Raw genomic sequence first — 20,981 nt, forward strand, 5'->3', positions numbered from 1 at the left:
TGCATCTTCTATAGATTCCGATCGTGGAGAACACCATTTCAATCCTCGAACACACGTTTTTCGCGTGTTGTGTATCCCTTTTCTTCGCATTAAGTGTCGCATAAAATCATGTTTTGGTTCGCTGACTCAGCTTTTGAGTTTGTCGCATTCATCACTTTTTATATTTTTTTTCAAGAAAATAAAAAAACCAAACCCAAGCAAATATTAACCACTGGAGGTACAATACTCATCACGAGTTTAGGAGACGAATTTGTGATTTTGGAATTTGGGATTCCTTGTGGAATCCTTTTGACGTATAAAGGTTAAAATCTCGTAGTCACTGCATTGAATCAATGAACCGATGACACTGTTGTTCATACATCTGCTTTCCACATTTCCTCTGATTTCCAAGAAGACAACCTTTTGCAACGCCGCCAGCCGCAGAAAGCGCGAATGAGAGTCAACATGTATTACCACAAAGATGAACACCCATCTACTATCCACTAAGCTCTTCCGATGAAAACCACAGAAACAGAGTCATGAGCCTCTCGCGGGCGGGAGTTAAAGCCTTAATTTAAGGGGTACTCACGTATTACATTTTGTGCTGGGAAACATAACACGTAACACATATGTACCCCCTATCTGCACTATATATTCATGTATAACCACCGGGTACTCCCACTCCACCTGTAATAGGAGGTTCATGAATTTGAGTCAATTTCGAATTGCTTCTATATCGGGCTTGAAGCGCTTGCGAGAATCAAAGGAATGATGCAGTCCTCCACACAGAACCTCACCCTCGGCGCGGCGTACCCAAACCCGCTCACCTATGGTGACATCGACCATTATCTCAGTGCTGTCGAGTATGACACCGAGGTCTCCCCAGAGGAGTTGCATCAGCAGATCACAAAAGCCGCGCTGAGATTCGTCCGGTCTAGGAACATCCCCGTGGACTCCAAGATCTACACGAAGGCAATCACATTCATGAATTCCAACTTCTGTCACATCAAGGGGGTCGAGAACTATCTTGCAAAGTTGCTTGTTACGAAGTAGTGTGAAAATAAAAACGATTCTTTATTTCAAGAAAGACTCTCAACAGTCTCTACACCGCAGCTCTCCCAGAACCCGACGCTCTCGGGCAGTGGGTTCCATGCCTCCCTGATCCGGAGCTTCTGTACAAACAGGCGACCGAGCCCCTGTCTCCGCATGTCTGGCCTCACCCAGATACACTCCGCGATATCGTCTTGCATGATGCAGTAGCAGGGCAGCAGGTAATCACCGGGGTCACCGTTCATGTCCACACAGAAAAGAGGATCGAGCTTGCACCCCAGACGAAACATCTCCTCGGTCTCGATTACCTTGAGTCCATAAAGTGTTTTCTCTTTGAAAGCATTCAGAATAGTGTTATACGGCACATTTCCTGGGCTGCCCTCAATGATCTGTCGGAAGATGATCCAGAAATCACCCTCGTCCTCAACCCTGAAAGCGGTGGCATCCCCGTAGTGTTCCTTCCACAACACACGCAACATCGCGTGTGAGATGCGATAATTCCTATGGAAGCTACACAAGCCTTCATACATCGGCCATTGTTCTTGCATGATGGGGTACTCAACGACTTGCCTTGAAGTTTTTTCGGGGTGGGGGGGGGGGGTATTTTTGGTACCATATACGGGTGGGGGAGGATGCTGGGGTGGGGGGTGGGGGTCGAAGAGTTTCCGAATGATTCGGAGGGGGTCCGAAGGGAAGCGAATTACAATAAACTTTAGGGGGGCTAAAGTTGCCTAGAGAAGGGGGTAGGGTAGAGGATAATGGCCAAGAGGTGGGTAGGGGTGGGGTGAAGAGGCGCAAGTCCCTGCAGGGGTGGTGATATGGAAAAGTAGGAATGAGGGGTACATGGGATGATGAAAGGAATATGGAGGGGTGGGCTAAAAGGGGGCAATGGAAGATCAGGGGTGATCTTTACTCCTGCTGCAAGAAGATACCACCACCCGTCCTTACAAAGAAGAACTGGGGTGGGTGGGGTAGTCAGCGAGTCAATCTTGGAAAAACGGATTGGTCGGGACGATTATAACAGGAGAAGGAAAGTTGTTACAAGACGACAACAACAACAAGTCTTGACGGTCTTGCGAACATCCCCCACACAACCATAACTCCGTTGACGAACAACCACACAGAAAATCATGTCCAGCGCAGACCTTGCTTGCATTCCTGCAGGCCAACCAATGGTATGTGTTCCTTGCATGCTATGAAATGTTGACTTGATGATCGAGTGACTTTCGGGTGCAGAGCAACTTGGAAAGGCTGAAGAGCCTCCAGGCTGGTCTGTCAAAGAACCTTGCGGCAGTGACTCGGACGCTCTCCGGATCCAAACAAATCATCGAGGATGCAGAGACAGAAGTCGTAAAATATTTCGCTACCGTCCCGACAGACGAGGTACGTCTCCTCTTCCTCTCCTCCCCGTCCACTCTTCACCGTGACTGACCCCCTCCTCCTCTCCTTGTCCTCCCGCTCGCTGTCCTCCTCGCTCTTGACTCCTCGCGCTCCCTCCCCCAGTTGTCATCCAAGATCGCCTTCACCTTCAAGCGCTTCGACTCCGATCAAGGCGGCTTCCTCACGAGGTATCGCCACTCCGCTACTGTCTGACGCAGCGAGCTGACGAGATCCAGGAATGACCTGGCGAGGGCGTTTGCGTTCATGGGGAAGCGGGTGAGCACGGAGGAGATCGAGGCGTTGATGGACATCTACGACACCAACCGGGACGATCACATCGACTCGGTGCTTGCCATGGACGCTGCGAGAGGGGGGAGAAGCTGATGGGACTGCATGGGTGGCAGGGGGAGTTTGAGCACATGGTGCGGGTCAAGCTCAAGATCCCTTGCAAGCCCGACTGTCAAACCTGCAAGAAGATGTTCTCGTCTCCGAGCAGCAGGCCGGGAACATCCGACACGAGCGTACGAAGTCCGTCGGTGGTTTGCAAGTACGATTGCGGTTTCACGGGGACGGTAAGGCAGGTAGCAGAGCATGAGTGTAGCTGCCCGCTGGCTCCATCATCGTCGACCTCTAACTCCAAGTTCTCCTCGAACAAGACCAAGTCAAGCCTATTCAACCGAACCCCCTCGGACCCTACGGCTATGAGGGCAAGAAGGCAGACGGTAGCACTGGCGCGCCGCAACACGAAGTTCTATCATGTGCACGACAACGAGGGTGAAAGCACAATAGAGCAACGGCTGAGGAAACTCGAGCAGACAATCTCGAGCCATGAGATCTCGATATCGCGGACGCTCTCGACAGGAAGCAGGTAGGTCATAGTACTCCCGAATCTGCTCCCTCCCTCTCTCCTTTACAGTCTCTCTCTCTCCTTGTTCACAGCCTCTCTCTATAAGCCCTCTGCGATGCTGTCTGTGCTCGCTCATTCCTTTCCTGCCCTCAGCGTCCTGGAGAACAACAGCATGGTTGTCTTCGGAAGGCTGAGCGGCCTGTCGCCAGAGAAGGTGGGCGGCTCTTCTCTCAGGGGCAGACGCTGAGCCCTTGGGTTGCAGTTCGCGCAGAAGGTGCAAGACTTGTTCAAGTCCATCGACGTCGACGGGTCCAACTCGCTCTCTCGGTACCATCCGACCTGCCGGTGAGAGGGAGGGAGTGACTGGCGTAGGTCGGAGCTGCATAGCGCGTTTGCTCGGATGGGGCATGCCATGTCGAGCGAGAGCCTGGACAAGTGGATAGCGAGCTGCGACTCGGACGGGAACGGGGAGCTGGACATGGTGGGGAGGAGGGAGCCTGGAGGAAGGCAGAGGGACGACTGAGAGATGTGTGTTGCAGGAGGAGTTTTGTCACATCGCTTGCAAGGTGAACAAGTACCGCTGCCCGGCCACCTGTCCGGTATGCAAGCGGTCACCGGAGAAGGACGTGGACGACGACAAGGCTGCGGAGGAGAAGCGAAGGCTCAACTACGCTCAGCTGATGAAAGAAGTCATAGAGCCAGTGTGCAACCTCGCAGCGATCTACATCAAAGCGCAGGACGCAGACTTCGACTTCAAGACGATCGAGCCCTTCATGGAGATCGTGACCTTCAGCGACGGCAACAGAATCTCCAAGAGCGGCAGCCTCACGGAGTCCATCATCTTCATCCTCCGCGGGCGGGTGGAGAAGCGGAAGAACAACGTCAAGCTCTCCATGCACAGCCGAGGGGATCACTTCGGGTCGCAGGAGATCCTAGAGCACAGGCCCCGACCGCACGACCTGATCGCTTGCGGGGCGTGCACGTGCTCGCAGCTGAAGCAGAGCCATCTGAAGCGAGCTGGGGTGATGCTGAAGCAGCTCGTGGAGCAGTTGGAACACACGATGCTTGATCACAGGCCGAAGGAGGCGGAAGCGACGTCGACAGTCTCACAAGGGGGCAGCGCTATCAAACCGATCGCTAACAAGATTGAGATAGTTCACAAGAAGCAAGAAGCTGCGCCAGGAGCTGGAGGGATAGACAGCCCGAACACCAAGAAAGATCTTCAAGACGTTCTGAGTCAAGTTGGGTCCCTGCTGGCTCGCGTGCCCTCCTTGAAAGCGACCAACGCCTCCTTCTTCGGCTCCCTGAGCGGGTTGAGTGGGATGGAGGTATTGACATTGACTGATCCCCTACTACCTTCTTTCCCTCCCTCCTTACCTCTTGCTCTCCCGGTCCCTCTCCTCCCTCCTTGTCTGCGCCCTCGCTCCTACCTCCTTCCTCCCTGACCTGGGGTGTTGCAGTTCTCTGCCAAGCTCAGAGAGATCTATGACGTGATGGACGCGGACAAGAGCGGCAAGATCGACCGGTAGAGTAGCACACGCAGCGGGGCGCGAGGGGCTGACGGGGAGCAGGAACGAGATCCAGGATGCTTTCCGCAAGATGGGGAAGGAGATCTCGGATGAGACGCTGGACAGCTTCATCGAGCAGACGGACGTGGACGGGGACGAGCAGATCGACCTGGTGAGAGACCAGAGAGACGAGCGGAGGAGGGAGAGGAGGAAGTGACGGCGAGAGCAGGAGGAGTTCGAGCACCTTGCGAGGGCACTGTACGAGCTTGACTGCGTGGAGGGCTGCAAGGTGTGCCGGATGTTCCCTACGTTGCAACGTGAAAAGAAAGCAAAGATGAGAAGCATGATAGAGACGGTGAGGCGCGGGAGTGTGAGTGAGGCTGTGACGGAGAGTCTGCAGTCGAGCCTGCAAACTTTCTCGACGACGCTGATGGACGGGTGGGCGCTACAAGATCAGCTGAAGGGGATGATCGATGACAGCTTCACTCGCCACTACTCCACTGAAGCCACCCTCGTCGACTCCTCCTCGTTCTCCTCCTCGTCCTCCTCCTCGTCCTCCTCGTCAGTGGTCAGATCCAACAGCGATCAGTGAGTTGCTTGATGTTGCACCAGAGCGATGACGATCGGAGCAGGTCGAACTTGCGTGTCTCATCATCTTCCGACGACAACAAGCAGGATGAGGAGAGGAAGGAGGAAGTCGCGCCAAAGCTCGAGAGCAGAGAGGAGCGGATGCGACGCATGGCAGACGAGCTTAAGATGGAGTCAGCCAAGATGCACAACAGGAGGAGAAACTCCGAGCTCCATGTGAGTCTCTTGTGCGAGGCCTGTGCCCGCCTGCTGACGCTGCTGCTGTCTTGCTGTGACTGCAGCACATCGAGTTCCGCAACAAGATCGACAGGGACATCAACTTGGCCAAGAGCTACGAGAAAGGAGCGGTAGGAGAGGGGAGAGAGAAGCGAGAGGAGGAGGCGGGAGGGGGACTCGGGAGGAGGAGGGGGAGGGTGCCTGACGGTGCTGGCAGGGAGGGTCGGGCATGACGCAGGCACAGCAGACTACCAACGAACTTCTGCACATGTTTGAGAAGGCGAAAAGGTTAGGGTATGTGAGGGACGGTGAGGATGTAGAGTAGAAGACAATAAATGAACGTGTGATGATGTTTCCATTTTGTCATCAAGCTGAGAACTCCTCTTGCCCCTGCTCCTGCTCGACTCACCGGCTGCAAGCCTTCCTCTCCCTCCCTCCCCTTCCCCCACGATGCTGCATGGTCACTACCAAGTCAAGGTACCCTGAGGATTTTAATCTCCTTCATCGCCCCCTTCTCCTGCCACATCGGCCCCGCATCGTCGCCATGGCCTCAGGTCGCTCATCGTCGCCATGGCCTCAGGTCGCTCATCGTCGCCGTGGCCTCAGGTCGCTCATCGTCGCCATGGCCTCAGGTCGCTCATCGTCGCCGTGGCCTCAGGTCGCTTATCGTCGCCGTGGCCTCAGGTCGCTCATCGTCGCCGTGGCCTCAGGTCGCTTATCGTCGCCGTGGCCTCAGGTCGCTCATCGTCGCCATGGCCTCAGGTCGCTCATCGTCGCCATGGCCTCAGGTCGCTCATCGTCGCCATGGCCTCAGGTCGCTCATCGTCGCCATGGCCTCAGGTCGCTCATCGTCGCCATGGCCTCAGGTCGCTCATCGTCGCCATGGCCTCAGGTCGCTCATCGTCGCCATGGCCTCAGGTCGCTCATCGTCGCCGTGGCCTCAGGTCGCTCATCGTCGCCGTGGCCTCAGGTCGCTCATCGTCGCCATGGCCTCAGGTCGCTCATCGTCGCCATGGCCTCAGGTCGCACATGCTCCATCACTCTGCTCGCGATCCGCTTGAGCCTCTCGTGCGACTCATAGCGAGAGACGGGCAGGAAGATGATATGCTCCATCATCCACTTCACGCACGGCAGCCGCTCCTCCTCCTCCTCCTCCTCCTCCTCCTCCTCTCCCCCTTCCCTCCTTCTTGCCCCTTTTTCCACCTCTTCCTCTCCTCTTCTCCTGCTTCTAGCTTCCTCCTCCTCTCCTTTGGTCCGCCTTCGCCTTGTTCTCTTCACCAGTGTGATCTGCGTAGATCCTGTGCTTGCGTCGATGCCATCTGCCTGCGTTCACCACACGTGTGAAGAGACGAGGGAGAGGAGAGAAGAGGAGTGGAGAGGAGAGGAGAGGAGCGGAGGAGCCAAGGGACCTGAAGCTTGGTGACGAGCGAGCGAGGGTTCTTGACGAGTATGGGAAAGATCCAGAAGGAGTGCGACGAGGCGTCGAGGCCTGGCAGGAGGATGTTGGAGCCCACCAGCGGCTGAAGCAGCTTCACCATCTTCTGCCAATCACGAGGGATAAGAAAGTAGTAGGAGCAGGAGCAGGAGCAGGAGCAGGGAGGCAGGAGGCAGGAGGCAGGAGGCAGGAGGCAGGAGGCAGGAGGCAGGAGCAGGGAGGCAGGAGGCAAGAGCAGGAGCAGGAGCAGGAGCAGGAGCAGGAGCAGGAGGCAGGAGGCAGGAGGCAGGAGCAGGAGCAGGAGCAGGAGGCAGGAGGCAGGAGGCAGGAGCAGGAGCAGGAGCAGGAGCAGGAGCAGGAGCAGGAGCAGCAGGAGCAGCAGGAGCAGCAGGAGCAGCAGGAGGAGGTTACCATGCCGCACGTCCTGTTGTCTTGGTTGCCCCCGTTCAAGTGTCTTTCCATCCTCACGAGCATGGAGCGGAGGAGGGCGAGGCAGGGCCTTCGAGCGACTTTGCGGAGGAGATGGTGGGGAGAGACGTGCCTAGAGGATGTGAGGGGCAGAAGAAGCGAGCTGCTGCTGTCACCTGCCGAAACTTCGGACGAGGCCGACGAAGAGCCTCTGGTGGTCGACACCGAGGAGGCGGAGGATGAATATGATGAGCCCTGGGTACCAGGTCACAGGGACGGGAAGGGAGGAGGAGGAGAGCGCACAGAGCGGGAAGGGTCGTTGCAGGCAAGTGAGGATGAAGAACTTGAGACATCGGAAGAAGTAGCTGACGGTCCTCTGCCCCGACCACCTTGACACTCTCAGGTCAGAACAAGTCAGAGGAAAGGAGAGCAGAGGAGAGCAGAGGAGAGCAGAGGAGAGCAGACGCAGGGACCACCGCGCATGTTGCTTCCTCAGCCTCCTGCAGAGCTCCTCCTCCTTCACTTTCATGATTGCCCCCTGCTAACTTGTCAGGCCAATGAAGAGCAGCAGGAGGAAGAAGGAAGCGGCAGCGGTGGTATAATAGGAGGGAAAGAGGAGGAGGAGGAGGAGGAGGAGGAGGAGGAGGGAGGGGGGAGCTGACCTGGAAGGCTGTCGCATACTTGATGGGGCCGAAGCTGAACAAGCTGACATCCACGTCCGGATGCCCCTGGTACTTGACGGGAGTCAGACGGCAGCTGCGGGTCACGTGGCCTCACCTGAGAGCTATCGAGAGCCTCCGCGCAATCCTCGACAAGGAAGAGACCATGCTCTCTCGCGATGCGAACAATCTCCGTCATGTCGTTCCTGTCATCATCTTCAATCTCTTCCTCCTTCTCACGATTGTCTTCATCATCTACATCATCACCATCACCGTGAATACATCATCATCATCATCGTCATCATCATCATCATCATCATCATCATCATCATCATCATCATCATCATCATCATCATCATCATCATCATCATGTTGATCATCATCAACAACAACAACAACAACAATAACAACATCATCAACAACACCCCAGCTTACCTCGCTCCATAAACATGTGCGATGAAGATCATTCGAGATCGGCTGGTCACGGCGGATCGCTGGCGGGCAGGTCAGGTCGGTCAACCACGTTGGACTCACCAGCTGCTGCATGTCGACATGGAGAGTGTTGATGGAGAGATCGACGGGGATGCAAACCTGAGAAAAGGTGAAGAATCGAAGAGGACGTGGGAAGAGGAGAGGGAGGAGCAGCAGCAGGAGCAGCAGCAGCAGGAGCAGGAGCATGGACTTGTTTCGTCGTCTGTTACCAGCCCGTGGAGCTCGAGGATCGCGGGGATGTCAGGGATGTTCAACGCTGAGATGAGAACCTCCGACCCTCGAGGAAGAGACAAAGTCTGCAAGAGAAGATGCAGCCCGCTGAGCGACAAGTCAGAGCGAGCAGCAGGAGAGGAGAGGAGGGGAGGGGAGAGGGGGAAGGGGTGAGGGGGAAGGGGAGAGGGCAACTAGAGGAGATGAGGGCAGTAAGGGTGTGAAGGTATTTGCCTCTACTCCTCTCTCCTCTCATTCCTTACCTGCGGACTGACAGCAAAGGGATCGAGTGATTCGCTCCTCCCCACAGGTTCACTATCGCCTCCTCCACTTCCTGCCTCTTCGTCTCTTGCCAAGACAAACAAGCCCGCATGCCGAAGAAAGCATCGCCGGGACCAGCATGTATCTGATTGACAACAAGGAGAACAAAAGACGCTTCAATCAAATAGTCCTCCTCCTCCTCCCCTCCTCCTCCTCCCCTCCTCACCTGAAGTGCGCAGTATTGTCGGAACCTTTCAGGAATCATGCCCAGCGTCGTCAATCGGACCTGCCTCTACATATCGACAGCTGACAGACTCTCGTCGCATCGCTGGATCGACATGGCGAGAGTCACCGGAGGACTTGGCAGATCTGAAGTCACCGTCAACTTGAAGCTCATGGTGTGGTTGCCTCTTTTTCTCGTCGCTCTTCTCGCTCTTCTCGTCTATTTCACATCTTGACTCCAGCCACTTCCTCTGCATGTTCTACCAGAGCCCTGACGGGAGATGCCATTGACTAGCTCCCTCTGATCCCCTCACGACATGTTCTCCCTTCCCTTCTCCTTTCACTTCGGTCTCTTCGCCTCTCCCTCCCCTCTCCCTCTCCATTCGCTTCGTTTGTCCTACATAAATTCCTCCTGTTTCCATGGTGACGCTACAAACTTGAAAAATCAAGCCCGCCTCACCTTGGGAATTTTATCTTTTCCGCGAGGGGAACATGGATGGATCACTTCGGTTCAATTGCAATCAATTATTGAAATTTAATAGTAATATATCATCTTTGACACGAAATATATGAAATAATTGTGAATATTTGAAAATATTCAGGCGCACGTGAAGAGTGGGATGGAGGGGAAGAATGGTGTAGAGGGGGACCAACAGGTCGGGGAGGAGGAGAGGGAGGAGGAGAGAGGAGAGAAGAAGAGAGAGGAGAGAAGAAGAGAGAGGAGAGACTATAAGAGAGAACAGAGAGAAAAGAAGAGGAAGCAGGAGTGAGGATGCGCAGCGAGAAGAAGGAAGGGGGAGGCAGGCAGGTCAAGAAAGGGCAAGTGAAAGGGACCGAGAGGAACGCGTGGCTGAGTGAAACCGCAAGAGACTTGAACCTGACAGGCTCGTGTTGCAGGTCATTCTGGTCAGAAGTTCAATGGCGGCGAGACGAGGGCGAGGAGGGTCGGGATCTGCTCAGAAACAGGGGAGAGGAGCTGCTAAGGGAAAGTTTGGGGGAGAGGGTAAGGTCAGGAAGAATCCAGGCACATTCAAGGGAAGAGGAGGAAAGAGTGGCGGCAACAGATCGTTTGAAAGCCATGGAAAGAAAACCAGATCGATTTTGAGAAGAAGAAGAATTTCCATGACCACAACAAGGGAAAAGCGAATTTTGAGAAGGGCAAGTCTCCTGCAAAGGGAAAGAAGTTTTTCAAGAAGAAGGGAAGAAGAGATGAGGAAGACAGAGATTCAGATGACGTCGAGGAGGAGTTGGACATTGATGAGGGTGTGACAGACGAAGAGACAGAGCACCAGGGGAACAACAGCTCAGCGGATGAGAGCGACGACGTTGGAGGGAGGATGGAGGACGTGGAGGAGGATGCGTTCGACTCGAAGCAGAGCTTTCCCAGCATTGCATCGACTCAGCAAGAGGAGGGAGGGGAGGAGAAGGGGAAGAAGAAGTCAAAATCAGGAGGCTTCGAGTCCATGGGCTTCAGCTATCCCGTCTACCGAGGAATCAAGATGAAGGGATATAAGGTCCCCACCCCCATCCAGAGGAAAACCATCCCCCTCGTCCTCCGCGGTCACGATCTGGTCGCCATGGCCCGCACAGGGTCGGGCAAGACAGCTGCCTTCCTGCTGCCCATGTTCGAGAGGCTCAAGGAGCACTCGGTCAAGGTCGGCATCCGCGCACTCATCCTCTCCCCCACCCGCGAGCTCGCGCTGCAGACGCTCAAGTTCGGCAAGGAGCTGGGCAAGTACACGGGGCTGAGGATGGCGCTGCTAGTGGGGGGCGACAGCATGGAGGATCAGTTCGCAGCGCTGGCGCACAACCCGGACGTGGTGATCGCGACGCCAGGGAGGCTGCTGCATCACCTGGAGGAGGTGGGGCTGACGCTGCAGTCTGTGCAGTACATCGTCTTCGACGAGTGCGACCGGCTGTTCGAGATGGGGTTCGCTGCCGAGCTGCGAGCCATCATGAAGAAGGTGTCGGACAACCGGCAGACCCTCCTCTTCTCCGCCACCCTCCCTGCCGCCCTCGCCGAGTTCGCTCGAGCAGGGCTCAAGGATCCGGAGCTGGTCAGGCTAGACGTGGAGACGAAGGTGTCGGATCAGCTGAGAATGGCGTTCCTGTGCGTGAGGGCAGAGGAGAGAGACGCGGCGCTGCTGTACCTGGTGAAGAACAAGATCAAGCAGGGGATCAAACCATCATCTTCGTCGCCACCAAGCATCATGTCGAGTACGTCCATGCTCTCCTCGCATCGGTCGGCATTGAGGCCTGCATGTTGTATGGGGCGATGGACCCGGCGGCCCGCAAGATCGCCATCGGGAGGTTCCGGGCGAAGCTCTCGCAGTACCTCATCGTGACCGACGTGGCTGCTCGCGGCGTTGACATCCCGCTGCTGGAGAATGTGATCAACCACAACTTCCCCGGCAAGGCCAAACTCTTCGTCCATCGAGTAGGACGCGCGGCAAGGGCAGGAAGGAGCGGAACAGGTGAGCGGAGGAGGTTGGGGTGGAGGATGTGAGTGGAGGAGAAGAGCTGACAGGGCCGCAGCGTACTCGCTCGTGGGCCCGGAGGACGTGGCGTTGATGATCGACCTCCACCTGTTCCTCGGACGACCCCTGCAGACGTCGGACCAGTCGGAGGAGGAGAACTCGTTCGAGGCCTTCTACGGTAGGATGCCGCAGTCCCTGCTCGACGAGAGTCAGGAGATCGTCCAGCGGCTGCTGCACGACAACTCAGACCTGGCGGCTGCTCTCGCGGTCGCTCAGCGAGCGCTGGGGCTCTACAAGAAGACGATGGAGAAACCTTCGTCGCAGTCGATCCGGAGGGCCAAGGAGATGGACGAGGATGCGATCCACCCCTGGTTCCTCTCCGACGTTGACGCGTGCGAAGTCGCCGGGCAAGGGCGTCAGTTTCTCAAGGCCCTCCAGCATTTCCGCCCCCAGCAGTCGGTGCTGGAGGTTCACGACGGCACCAAGAAGGTGGCGGCCTCAGTGTCGCAGCAGATGCGAGCTCAGTTCTCCTCTGCCGTCGAGGCTCGTCGGCGAGCGCAGCAGTACCTGTCGATGACCGAGCAGATCAAGCAAGACCTCTCCGAGGAGCTGGTCGAGTCCCGCTCGCCTCCTCCCCTCGAGGACCATGCAAGCCAGAAGCGCGAGAGGCCGAGGGCCCTGAGCTCGGAGCCCAAGAAGAAGAGGAGCAGGAGCGCGATGGAAGAAGCGAAGCGACGGGACATGGAGAGCTTCCGGCTGGCGGGAGAGAAGGCTGACGCCAACACTGAGAAGGGGCTGACCATCCGCGAGGCTGCCAAGGACAGGCTGCAGAGCATCGAGCAGATGATCTTCGAGATGGACCCGGACGAGGAGGGGACGCTGCTGAAGAAGAGAGCTGTGCTGCGATGGGACTCGCGCAAGAAGAAGTTTGTCAAGGACTTTGACAGGACGCAGGACAAGACAGACGGGAAGGCGCGGATGAACGAGGCAGGAAAGAAGATCAAAAAGGGATATCGTCTTGGCCTCTACGACAAGTGGAAGGAGAGAAGGTCTGCTGCTCCTCCTGCTTTCCCCCCCCTCCCCCCCGATGTGCTTCCCTCCTCGTGCTGACACGAATGTCCCTGCAGCAAGGCGAGGATTCAGCTGGAGGGCGAGGAAGAGGACAGCTCTGTTCATCAGTCGCTTCCAGACTTCCGCAGCCGCAGGTCTCCTGCCTCCGCTCCTTCCCCCTCGTCTGAGAGCTGACGAGCGCGCAGGTTCAGGCACAACAAGGGAGAGGCAGCGGCTGGAGGAGAAAAGCGGGGCCCGAGAGACGAGCTCAAGAGCAAGGATCAGATCAGGAAGGAGCGAGAGAAGAAACAGAATCTCAAAGAGAAGAACATGCCCAAGGCTCTTCGCAGGCTAGTCCCATCCACATCCTCGTCCCCTCCCTCACCCCCTCTCCTCATCTTCTCTCCCTCGCCTTCACCTTATGGCATCATGTGTCTGATGACGATGCGTGCAGGAGGCTCGAGCAGAAGAGAAAAGAAGCCAACAAGGGCCCGAAGGTAACTCTCCCCTCCTCGCCTGTCCTCCCTGCCTCCCTGCCTCGCCTGCACCCTCGCCTCACCTCCTCCTTTTCCTACAAGTTTACCCTCTTCATCTACCCCCCTCCTCCCTCCCTCGACACATGTCCTATCACCATGCACTGATTGTTGTCCAATAGGGCAAGCCTCATATCACAAAGGCCTCGATCCGCAAGTCCAAACGATAAGGAGGAAGCGGAGGAAGAGGAGGAGGAGGAGGAGGAGGAGGAGGAGGGTGTAAACTTTGATCAATACAACAAGAATTTCACAACTTTGAGATGTAAACAAGGGTTATTTATTCACTCACACTTATACTATATTACATCACATCGAGGCTGCTATGTACATCCTGAACTAGGTCTAGCTCTTTCAAACCTTCTCCTTGTGACCGCAGCTAATTATACGGTCCTCTGCTTCCTCCCGCAAGGCTTCTACCTTACAGCGAGCAGAGAGGATGTTTTGCAGCACGAAAGACTTGCGAGGCGCCGGGGAGGACGTCGGAGATCTGGTGCTGAGAGCGCTGGGGAGGGAAGGCTCCACGAGGGTGATGAATCGAGCAGGTCGGGCTTGGATGGTCATCGAGACAGACGAAGGGAGAGGAGGACTGATTGTACACGAGGAGACGTCGAAGAGAGTTCGACCGTGATGGCGTGGCAGTGGCAGGTGATGGGAGAGGAGGCGGTGAAGGAAAGAAGAAGAGGCGGCGGGGGGGGCAGGTACGTGCAAACGATTAGGAGCAAAACCGCCACGAGGTTGTGAACTTTTGTTTGCTGAAACGGAACGGTTCACATCCGTACGGTAACTCCTGCTGCGATCACGAGGTTCTCGCACGAGCTGTTTACTACACCGGCTGCCTCCTTCAACAGCCACGTGCCCAGTCATGGCGGGTGATTAGACCGACTCCTTGGCCCGCTTGTCCCCACGTGACATTCACTTCTCGTACATGAAAAGGAGTCTTTTCGGATGTTGACCAGGAGCAAACGAGCTGTAAGGGTGGGCTTCCCTTTCCCCTATTTCCCTCCCCCGCTCTGGCTCGTCAGTTCAGTCTTACCATGGCACTCAAACCTGTGCGCGGGGCTGCTGGCATGCAAAGACCAATAGCCTCGATGATATCTATAACCGATGAAAGTTGGTACTTGACGACTCATTCCTCGATCGATGCTGTCAGGCAAGACAAACCTACCAACTTTGTTCTGAACAACATACTGAATGCGAGGAAGAAGTTAGATTGTCAAGTCCTGGCATGACCCTATTCACATCTCTAGATATGCGGCTTGTCCTGAATCGCATCGCTGGATCAGCAGCCCTTATGTTCATAGGCTCGTTTGTCTCTTGTATTCTTTCTCGTCTTCTTTTCTACCGTATAATTGATGTTGTAAATACATGAACTAAAACCGTAAGTCAAAGTAGATTGTTGATGCCGCATGTCAATCATTCTTGTATCATGCAATACAAGATGGAGCCTTGATCCAAATGCGTTTGAACCAGAACTGCTCTGCCAAACTATGGGCAGGGCTTGAGCAGTACAGAATATAAAGAACACTCTGTACTTTTGTGCTCTGACGAGATGCCTAGGCAGACAGGGTCTTGATCGTGGTCGTCTTGTTGCCTTGGCCTAGGGGAAGCTGGGTGAAGAGTGAACATATCACAATCAAGCAGGAAGCCTTGTCGCCTGATGACGCGATATCATATCGTTTACTGACAATGGTGAGTTTGAAGTGGTCACCCGGGGCTCTACCTCGTTTCAATTCCCAACCTCTCTTCAATTCTATTATCAGCTATCTCACAGCTATCAGTGACGTGCCGGATGGTCTATAGCCAAGAATTCAAAGACCTTGTGCTGAATCCTTCAAAGATACACACCTTGCACTTCCATCGTGCGAGCGTGAAAGTCGGCGGCCTCAGCAATGACTCCCAACGTCGTCGACGGACAATACTGACCTCTTCATCGCTCGTGCTGTTGTTCCTTCATGAAACGGGGGCTCTGACTTCGACTCGCTTTCGCATCGGTTCAATCCCTGTCACGTTACCTACTCCGAAACGTTGCGATCTAGAGAGCCATTCCACAAGTTCCAAAAGCGCCTCGTTTCACCTACTTCCTACCGGTCGTCCTCGTTGCTAGGTTTACGCCATCGATGAAGCTTTGTCCTCCCCCCGCCTCTAGGAGATCAGTGCGCCTTGGCAACGTAAGCTGGACGGAAGCTGGACCTCCCAGTCAGCAGTACATCGCCGACCAGACGCAGTCAAACTTCGTGCTGGCAAACATTCTTGCTGCCAGGAAGAGATGCAGGTCGAACAAGAGCAACCGCAAAGTCGACAACATCTGCACGTTGTCATCGCCATGACATCTCCTTCAAGCACGGAATAACTTGTGCTGCAAAAACAATACGTTCAAATGTGCAAGTAGGAAAAACGATTCGATATGCGTCTTCAAATGCGGACATGTTTCTATGTAATTTAGTTCCAACAGACTCTTCAGGTAGGCATCACTAATATCACGATGAATAAATATTACAGACACCAACTCATCAAACCAACAAGAATTTCAATCATCTTTGACTATTCTCATCATCTCATCATTTGAAATGAAAAACCTGCTCCTATTCGAATTTCAACATGAGTGTTTCGAGCAACATTGATCCCTAATCCTATCTTCCAATGTTCCCTCTCTTCCCTCTCTTCCCTCCCCTCCCCCTCCTTGTACAGCTCAAACATCACTCTTAGGTCAACACGCAGTTGGTTCTGTGACGTTCTTGCTTGAGCTGCTGCACTTTGTTAACGTGAACTACATTTCTATCCTCATCTCCACCAGCGATGTCGTTCACTATCTGGCAGCCATCTCTTGTTTCCTGTCCATCTATCGAGAATCATCTTCTTTCCTGCTACTTTCTGCTTCCTGCTTGTACCATCTGCAAGCTTGAGTGGCTTCATCCATCGGCTCCTCGTTCCTTCTGTTTCCGCGACCTTCTCCACCTCTCTTGCGCATCCTGTCGCAACTCGATATCTCCTCAACTGAAGCCTTTTGTGCTCGCGGGTTTGCTTTGTTCTACTTCTGAAGGCACATATGACGTTCCCTTCAATCCTCCTCCTTCAAGAATCTTGCCCGGATTCCTCTCAGTCTGTTCCAGTCCCCTTCAACCCTCTACCGGCCTCCTCTCCCCTCCCACCTCTCTCTCCAGGAGAGACTGACAAGCCTCCCTACACCATCACAGTCTACACGTCTGTTCCGACCATGTTCCGAGCAGGTCACAGTCCGAGTTGCCGCCAGTTGGGTTCCGAGCGAGTTCCATTCCGGGTAAGTGAGGGGACGAGGTCCCGTTGGGATCCTGGCTTCGAAGTCTTAGCCAAGCCCTAGCTGCCCTAGGAATTGAGGTCCTAGTATCTGTCAAATGCCACGACATGAGTAGGCTGAGCAGTCATGAAGTGAGGATCCGGGGAGGAGAGGAGAGGAGAGTAAGAGAGCAGGAGAAGGAGGGAAGGAGGAGGAGAGAGAGAGGGAGCATCTGGTGAGCAAGGATCAGACACTGGAGCATGAATCAGACAAGCGTCAATCACGCATACTGTTGCCTTGCAGGCTTAGTGATGTGAATGTTGATGGTGTTGTTGCAGGATGCCTTGAAGGAGCAAGCCATTGCGTGAATATTCAAAGTTGACAAGTGAATGCTCTGCATCAAGTTTGACAAGTGACAATCATGGACTCTCTCAAGCTTCTCCAAGCTCTCGCCCTCCTCTTTGTCTTGACATCTGCTGTGGCCACGTCGAGCGACGGGTCTGATGTGTACGAGTGGGCTGCTGCCAACGGAGCGAACGTGAGCAAGGTGGTGCTGAGAGATGACGGGGAAGCAGGTCCAATCCTTCACGCGAAGGAAGACATCGAGGCAGGCGAAGTGATCCTCTCGCTGCCAGCGAACCTTCTCTTCCCTACACGTGTCTCCGATCACTCTCCGGTCGTGCACATGATTGAGAACACAACCATCGGAAGGATCACCGCCATCTGCTTGTACCTCATCTCCGAGAGAGCTGACTCCAGCTCTCACTGGAAACCATGGCTGCAGTCGCTCCCTCCTCGCTTCTTCCACGCGCTGTCCTACAGCGAGGACGACATGCTTCACTTCCAGGCCTCGTCGTTCAAGGAGCTGCGAGACAGGAAGAAGAAGAACGTCCGACAAGAGTACGAGCAGACCGTCGCTCCTCTCCTCCACAAGCTCCCAGCCTTCGACCCTCTGCTCGCAGCAGTCGACAAGCCTCAAAATGTGACGAGAGAAGACTTCACGTACGAGGCCTTCGAGTGGGCTTACTCGGTCGTGACCACTCGCGGCATCTTTCCCGGGCTGCTGGGAGAGGAGGAGAGAGAGGGAGAGGTTCCACTGCTCGTCCTCGGCCCCCTCGCCGACAGCTTCATCCATGGCGCCAGCGGGGTCAAGATCTCCTACGACGCCCAGGAGCATCGCTGCGTCTTCTCTGCCCTGCACAAGGTGGCCAAGAACTCTCCCATCTCCATCGGCGTCGGTATGTCCTCTAACATGGAGCTGCTCGCCAACCGCGGATTCATGATGCAGAACAACGGGAACAACTTCGTGCTGATGAAGTTCCAGCTTGACAGGAACAGCGACATGCACGCGAGCGCGAGAGAGTCGATGATGAAGCAGCTGAATCTCTCCAACCCCATGACGTACGTCGTCAGGTATGGCGAGATGCCGCAGGGCCTCCTCGCCAGCCTGCGCATCCAATCGCTCTCTCCTGTAGAGTTCGGGTCCTACGGCAAGGCTCTCGCTACCCCCGTGACGCTCGAGAACGAGTGGCGGGCATATCGGCTGCTCATCTCCTCGTGCAACAGCATCCTCGCCATGTACCCCACGTGAGCTCACGCGCATGCGGCTCGCGGCTGACAGCTGACGGATGAGAGCAGGACCATCGAGGAGGACGAGATTGTGCTGACACAAACGAAGACGAGTAGACACCTGCGAGCTGCTGTCCTGCTAAGAAGAGAGGTACGTGCCGCTCGCTCCCCCGATGACTCCTCCACTCTCCGCAATTCTCGTCCTCGTCCTTCTCTGAGGCGCAACCGACGCAGGAGAAGTTGATCTACGAGTCGATCAAGACGTGGGCCAATGGTGAGAGAAATTCGTCGACTCCTCCTCCTCCTCCTCCTCCTCCTCCTCCTCCTCCTCCTCCTCCTCCTCCTCCTCCTCACTCCTCCTCCTCACTCCTTCTTCTCCTCACTCCTTCACCTCTCCTTCCTCTCCCTCTCCCTCACATCCTCGCAGACGCCTGGGCTTCCATTCTGTACGCATCCGCTGCTCCTGCCGACGGGTCTAGCTCCCAATGAGGAGAGAAGGAGGAGGAACAAGAAGGAGACAGTAAGAGTTTCTCGAGAAAGAGGATGAGCTGAGGTGACTTGGAACTTTACGCACACTATCTTAACAAACGCCTACTTGGGCTTCTCCCCCACCAACAAGCATCTTTTCGCTCACGAGGCTGAGCTCAGATCGGATCTCTCTTGACGTCAGCGATGAGGTCGCGGATGTCTTCCATCTTCACTCGTGGGGCTCCAGCAGACCAGTCAGCCTCGTCCAGCCTCTCCCTTGCCCGCTCAACCCACCACCTGCTCATGCCTTCACCTCCTCAGGTCCTCTTCCTCTCTCCGCCTCCCCCTCCCTCCCTCTCCCTCTCCTCCAACCACCTTGTCCAGCTCGTTCCTCCTCCTCACCTCTCGTCATCAGAGCTGCTGGCGCATCCGGTCTCTTTCCTCTTCTCCTCGTACCTCTGGTGGTACTCGCGCGCTCGCCTGAAGTTTCCGGCGAGCAGAGAAGCATCGCCGAGCCACTTGAAGCAGGCGCGAGTCTCAGCAGCCATCGCTTGCTCCTCGGCGATGCTCAACGCCTTCTCCAGCTGCTCCGTCGCCTCTCTCAGGGCGCGACGAGCGAAGTACCGCTTGCCCTGGTTGAAGTAGAGGAAGAAAGCTTTGCGGTGCTCCTCCTTCTCGTCCTCCTCCCGCCGCCCAAAGTAACTGACAGAGAACGTCAGGAGGGTGTCAGGGGAAGCAAGGGAGAGACCTGAGCTGCTGCTGCTCTACGCTTCTCCTCCTCTCTCGCATCATCGTCTCGTAGGGAAATGTGAGCTGCTGCTTGTCTGTCGGCCACAGCACGTCGCTTGTGAGCCTCCTCGTCTTGTAGAAGAGCGCGTCTTGCTTGCTCCTGCTGTACAGAAACTCTTCCTCTTCCCACTTGCGCGCGTCTGACGTCACGCGCTCGAAGCCTTGTCGGGGGTAGAGCTGCTGGCGAGCGACGCTCAGAGTTTCTTCCTGCCGACCACACGACAAGATCAGACGACATCAGATGACACCACAAGATCAGACGACATCAGATGACACCACAAGATCAGACGACATCAGATGACACCACAAGATCAGACGACATCAGATGACACCACAAGATCAGACGACATCAGATGACACCACAAGATCAGACGACATCAGATGACGCGACAAGATCAGACGACATCAGATGACACCACAAGATCAGACGACATCAGATGACACGACAAGATCAGACGACATCAGATGATGAGATCCCAGCCGAACTCACGTGAAGCCGAAGTGAGGTAGAGAAGAACAAGACACCCTGCCCCTCCTGCCCCTCCTGCCCCTCCTGCCCCTCCTGCCCCTCCTGCCCCTCCTGACCCTCCTGCCTCTCACTGCTTCGAGGCAGCAGCGTTGTTGCATGCTCTTCGATCTTCCCTGCAACCAACGACGTTCGGAGCTGAAGGGGCTGACGGGAAACTTCAGCGATGCCTGCAGATCGCAGCGGAGGGCGACAAGTGCTGGCCATGTTGAGCGTCCTGCCGGCGAAGGAGGAGGAGAGGGAGGAGTGGTGGAGGGAGAAGGAGGAGAGGGAGGGAGCTGCGGCCTCCTGTGCTAGCTTCATGTTGCTTCTGACAATCTCTTCTCGCTCTCGCAGCATGTCACGCAGCTTGAGGGAGAGGTCGAGGGTCACTCCCCCGATGAAGTCGTTCCCGTCCTCGTCCCAGTCGTAGACGAGGAGCTCGAGCTCGGAGTCAGGCGAGAAGAGGTCCATCAGGAACGTCTCCTCCCACACGGGGTTCAGCGTTCGCATCTTCCGGCTCGTGACGTGCTGGGAGACAACTCTCCTCCTCCCCGTCGTCCCGTCCTTGAGCAGCATCTCACAGAAGGGATCTGAGCTCCCCGTCAGCCCGTCCTTCACCGCAAGGCCCTCCGCTCGCTTGATGCAGATCTTGAGCGTGGCCAAGGCCTCCTTCCTCCTTCGCACTTCTTCCTTCCTCCCTCGCACCGCTCCGGCATGAGGAGCGACAGGACAGAGAGAGGAGATGGTGGCGGCAGCGTCAGTCTGGCCCCTTCGGTGAAGTTCTTCTTCCACATCCTTCAAGAGGCGGAGAGCATCACCAGCCGTTGGGACACGTTCAAGCAGGAGGAGAACCTCGTCCGGTCTGCTTTGACGAGCCAACAGCAGCAGCTCCTCCTTTAGCCTCTTGCTCGACGTCCCCGTCCTCACCGGCGGTTCAATCACATCCTGACTAGCTCTCCACTCCATTAAGGAAGAGGCAAGTTGAGAGCCTCTCCCTCTCCCTCTCCCTCTCCCTCTCCTCCCTCTCCCTCTCCCTCTCCCTCCCCCTCCCCCTCCCCCTCCCCCTCCCCCTCTCCCTC

The 20,981-nt window shown here is 55.8% G+C and overlaps 6 protein-coding genes across 6 annotated transcripts; 4 read left to right on the plus strand and 2 right to left on the minus strand.

The window, feature by feature from the left end:
- Window positions 1-747: 747 nt before the first annotated feature.
- On the plus strand, window positions 748-1,517 carry GUITHDRAFT_148804 (hypothetical protein; the record flags this gene model as incomplete). The annotated part of the gene is made up of 3 exons (XM_005819089.1): window positions 748-1,028; window positions 1,064-1,250; window positions 1,377-1,517. 3 exons carry the CDS (start codon window positions 748-750, stop codon window positions 1,515-1,517), a joined length of 609 nt encoding a protein of 202 aa, XP_005819146.1.
- A 642-nt stretch (window positions 1,518-2,159) lies between these two features.
- On the plus strand, window positions 2,160-5,893 carry GUITHDRAFT_148805 (hypothetical protein; the record flags this gene model as incomplete). Its single annotated transcript, XM_005819090.1, has 16 exons — window positions 2,160-2,204; window positions 2,266-2,412; window positions 2,533-2,597; window positions 2,628-2,754; window positions 2,814-3,277; window positions 3,410-3,470; window positions 3,519-3,601; window positions 3,629-3,737; window positions 3,796-4,584; window positions 4,717-4,781; window positions 4,828-4,936; window positions 4,994-5,119; window positions 5,165-5,352; window positions 5,397-5,568; window positions 5,634-5,699; window positions 5,786-5,893. The coding sequence occupies 16 exons, from the start codon at window positions 2,160-2,162 to the stop codon at window positions 5,891-5,893; spliced, it is 2,724 nt and encodes a 907-aa protein (XP_005819147.1).
- A 148-nt stretch (window positions 5,894-6,041) lies between these two features.
- GUITHDRAFT_166756 (hypothetical protein) lies at window positions 6,042-9,430 on the minus strand (the record flags this gene model as incomplete). The annotated part of the gene is made up of 14 exons (XM_005819091.1): window positions 6,042-6,891; window positions 6,978-7,109; window positions 7,415-7,544; window positions 7,588-7,666; window positions 7,715-7,800; window positions 7,888-7,949; window positions 8,074-8,145; window positions 8,189-8,276; window positions 8,506-8,564; window positions 8,605-8,661; window positions 8,772-8,880; window positions 9,036-9,178; window positions 9,260-9,319; window positions 9,386-9,430. 14 exons carry the CDS (start codon window positions 9,428-9,430, stop codon window positions 6,544-6,546), a joined length of 1,470 nt encoding a protein of 489 aa, XP_005819148.1. The 3' UTR covers window positions 6,042-6,543.
- A 743-nt stretch (window positions 9,431-10,173) lies between these two features.
- GUITHDRAFT_121663 (hypothetical protein) lies at window positions 10,174-13,485 on the plus strand (the record flags this gene model as incomplete). Its single annotated transcript, XM_005819092.1, has 8 exons — window positions 10,174-10,258; window positions 10,342-11,408; window positions 11,462-11,729; window positions 11,791-12,781; window positions 12,860-12,937; window positions 12,989-13,153; window positions 13,237-13,279; window positions 13,438-13,485. 8 exons carry the CDS (start codon window positions 10,174-10,176, stop codon window positions 13,483-13,485), a joined length of 2,745 nt encoding a protein of 914 aa, XP_005819149.1.
- Window positions 13,486-16,989: 3,504 nt separating this feature from the next.
- On the plus strand, window positions 16,990-18,626 carry GUITHDRAFT_121664 (hypothetical protein; the record flags this gene model as incomplete). Its single annotated transcript, XM_005819093.1, has 4 exons — window positions 16,990-18,155; window positions 18,207-18,288; window positions 18,372-18,411; window positions 18,565-18,626. 4 exons carry the CDS (start codon window positions 16,990-16,992, stop codon window positions 18,624-18,626), a joined length of 1,350 nt encoding a protein of 449 aa, XP_005819150.1.
- A 155-nt stretch (window positions 18,627-18,781) lies between these two features.
- GUITHDRAFT_121665 (hypothetical protein) lies at window positions 18,782-20,868 on the minus strand (the record flags this gene model as incomplete). Its single annotated transcript, XM_005819094.1, has 4 exons — window positions 18,782-18,902; window positions 19,008-19,307; window positions 19,354-19,601; window positions 19,885-20,868. 4 exons carry the CDS (start codon window positions 20,866-20,868, stop codon window positions 18,782-18,784), a joined length of 1,653 nt encoding a protein of 550 aa, XP_005819151.1.
- Window positions 20,869-20,981: the final 113 nt, after the last annotated feature.

Source organism: Guillardia theta (assembly GCF_000315625.1).
Source record: "Guillardia theta CCMP2712 unplaced genomic scaffold GUITHscaffold_245, whole genome shotgun sequence".
NCBI lineage: Eukaryota > Cryptophyceae > Pyrenomonadales > Geminigeraceae > Guillardia > Guillardia theta.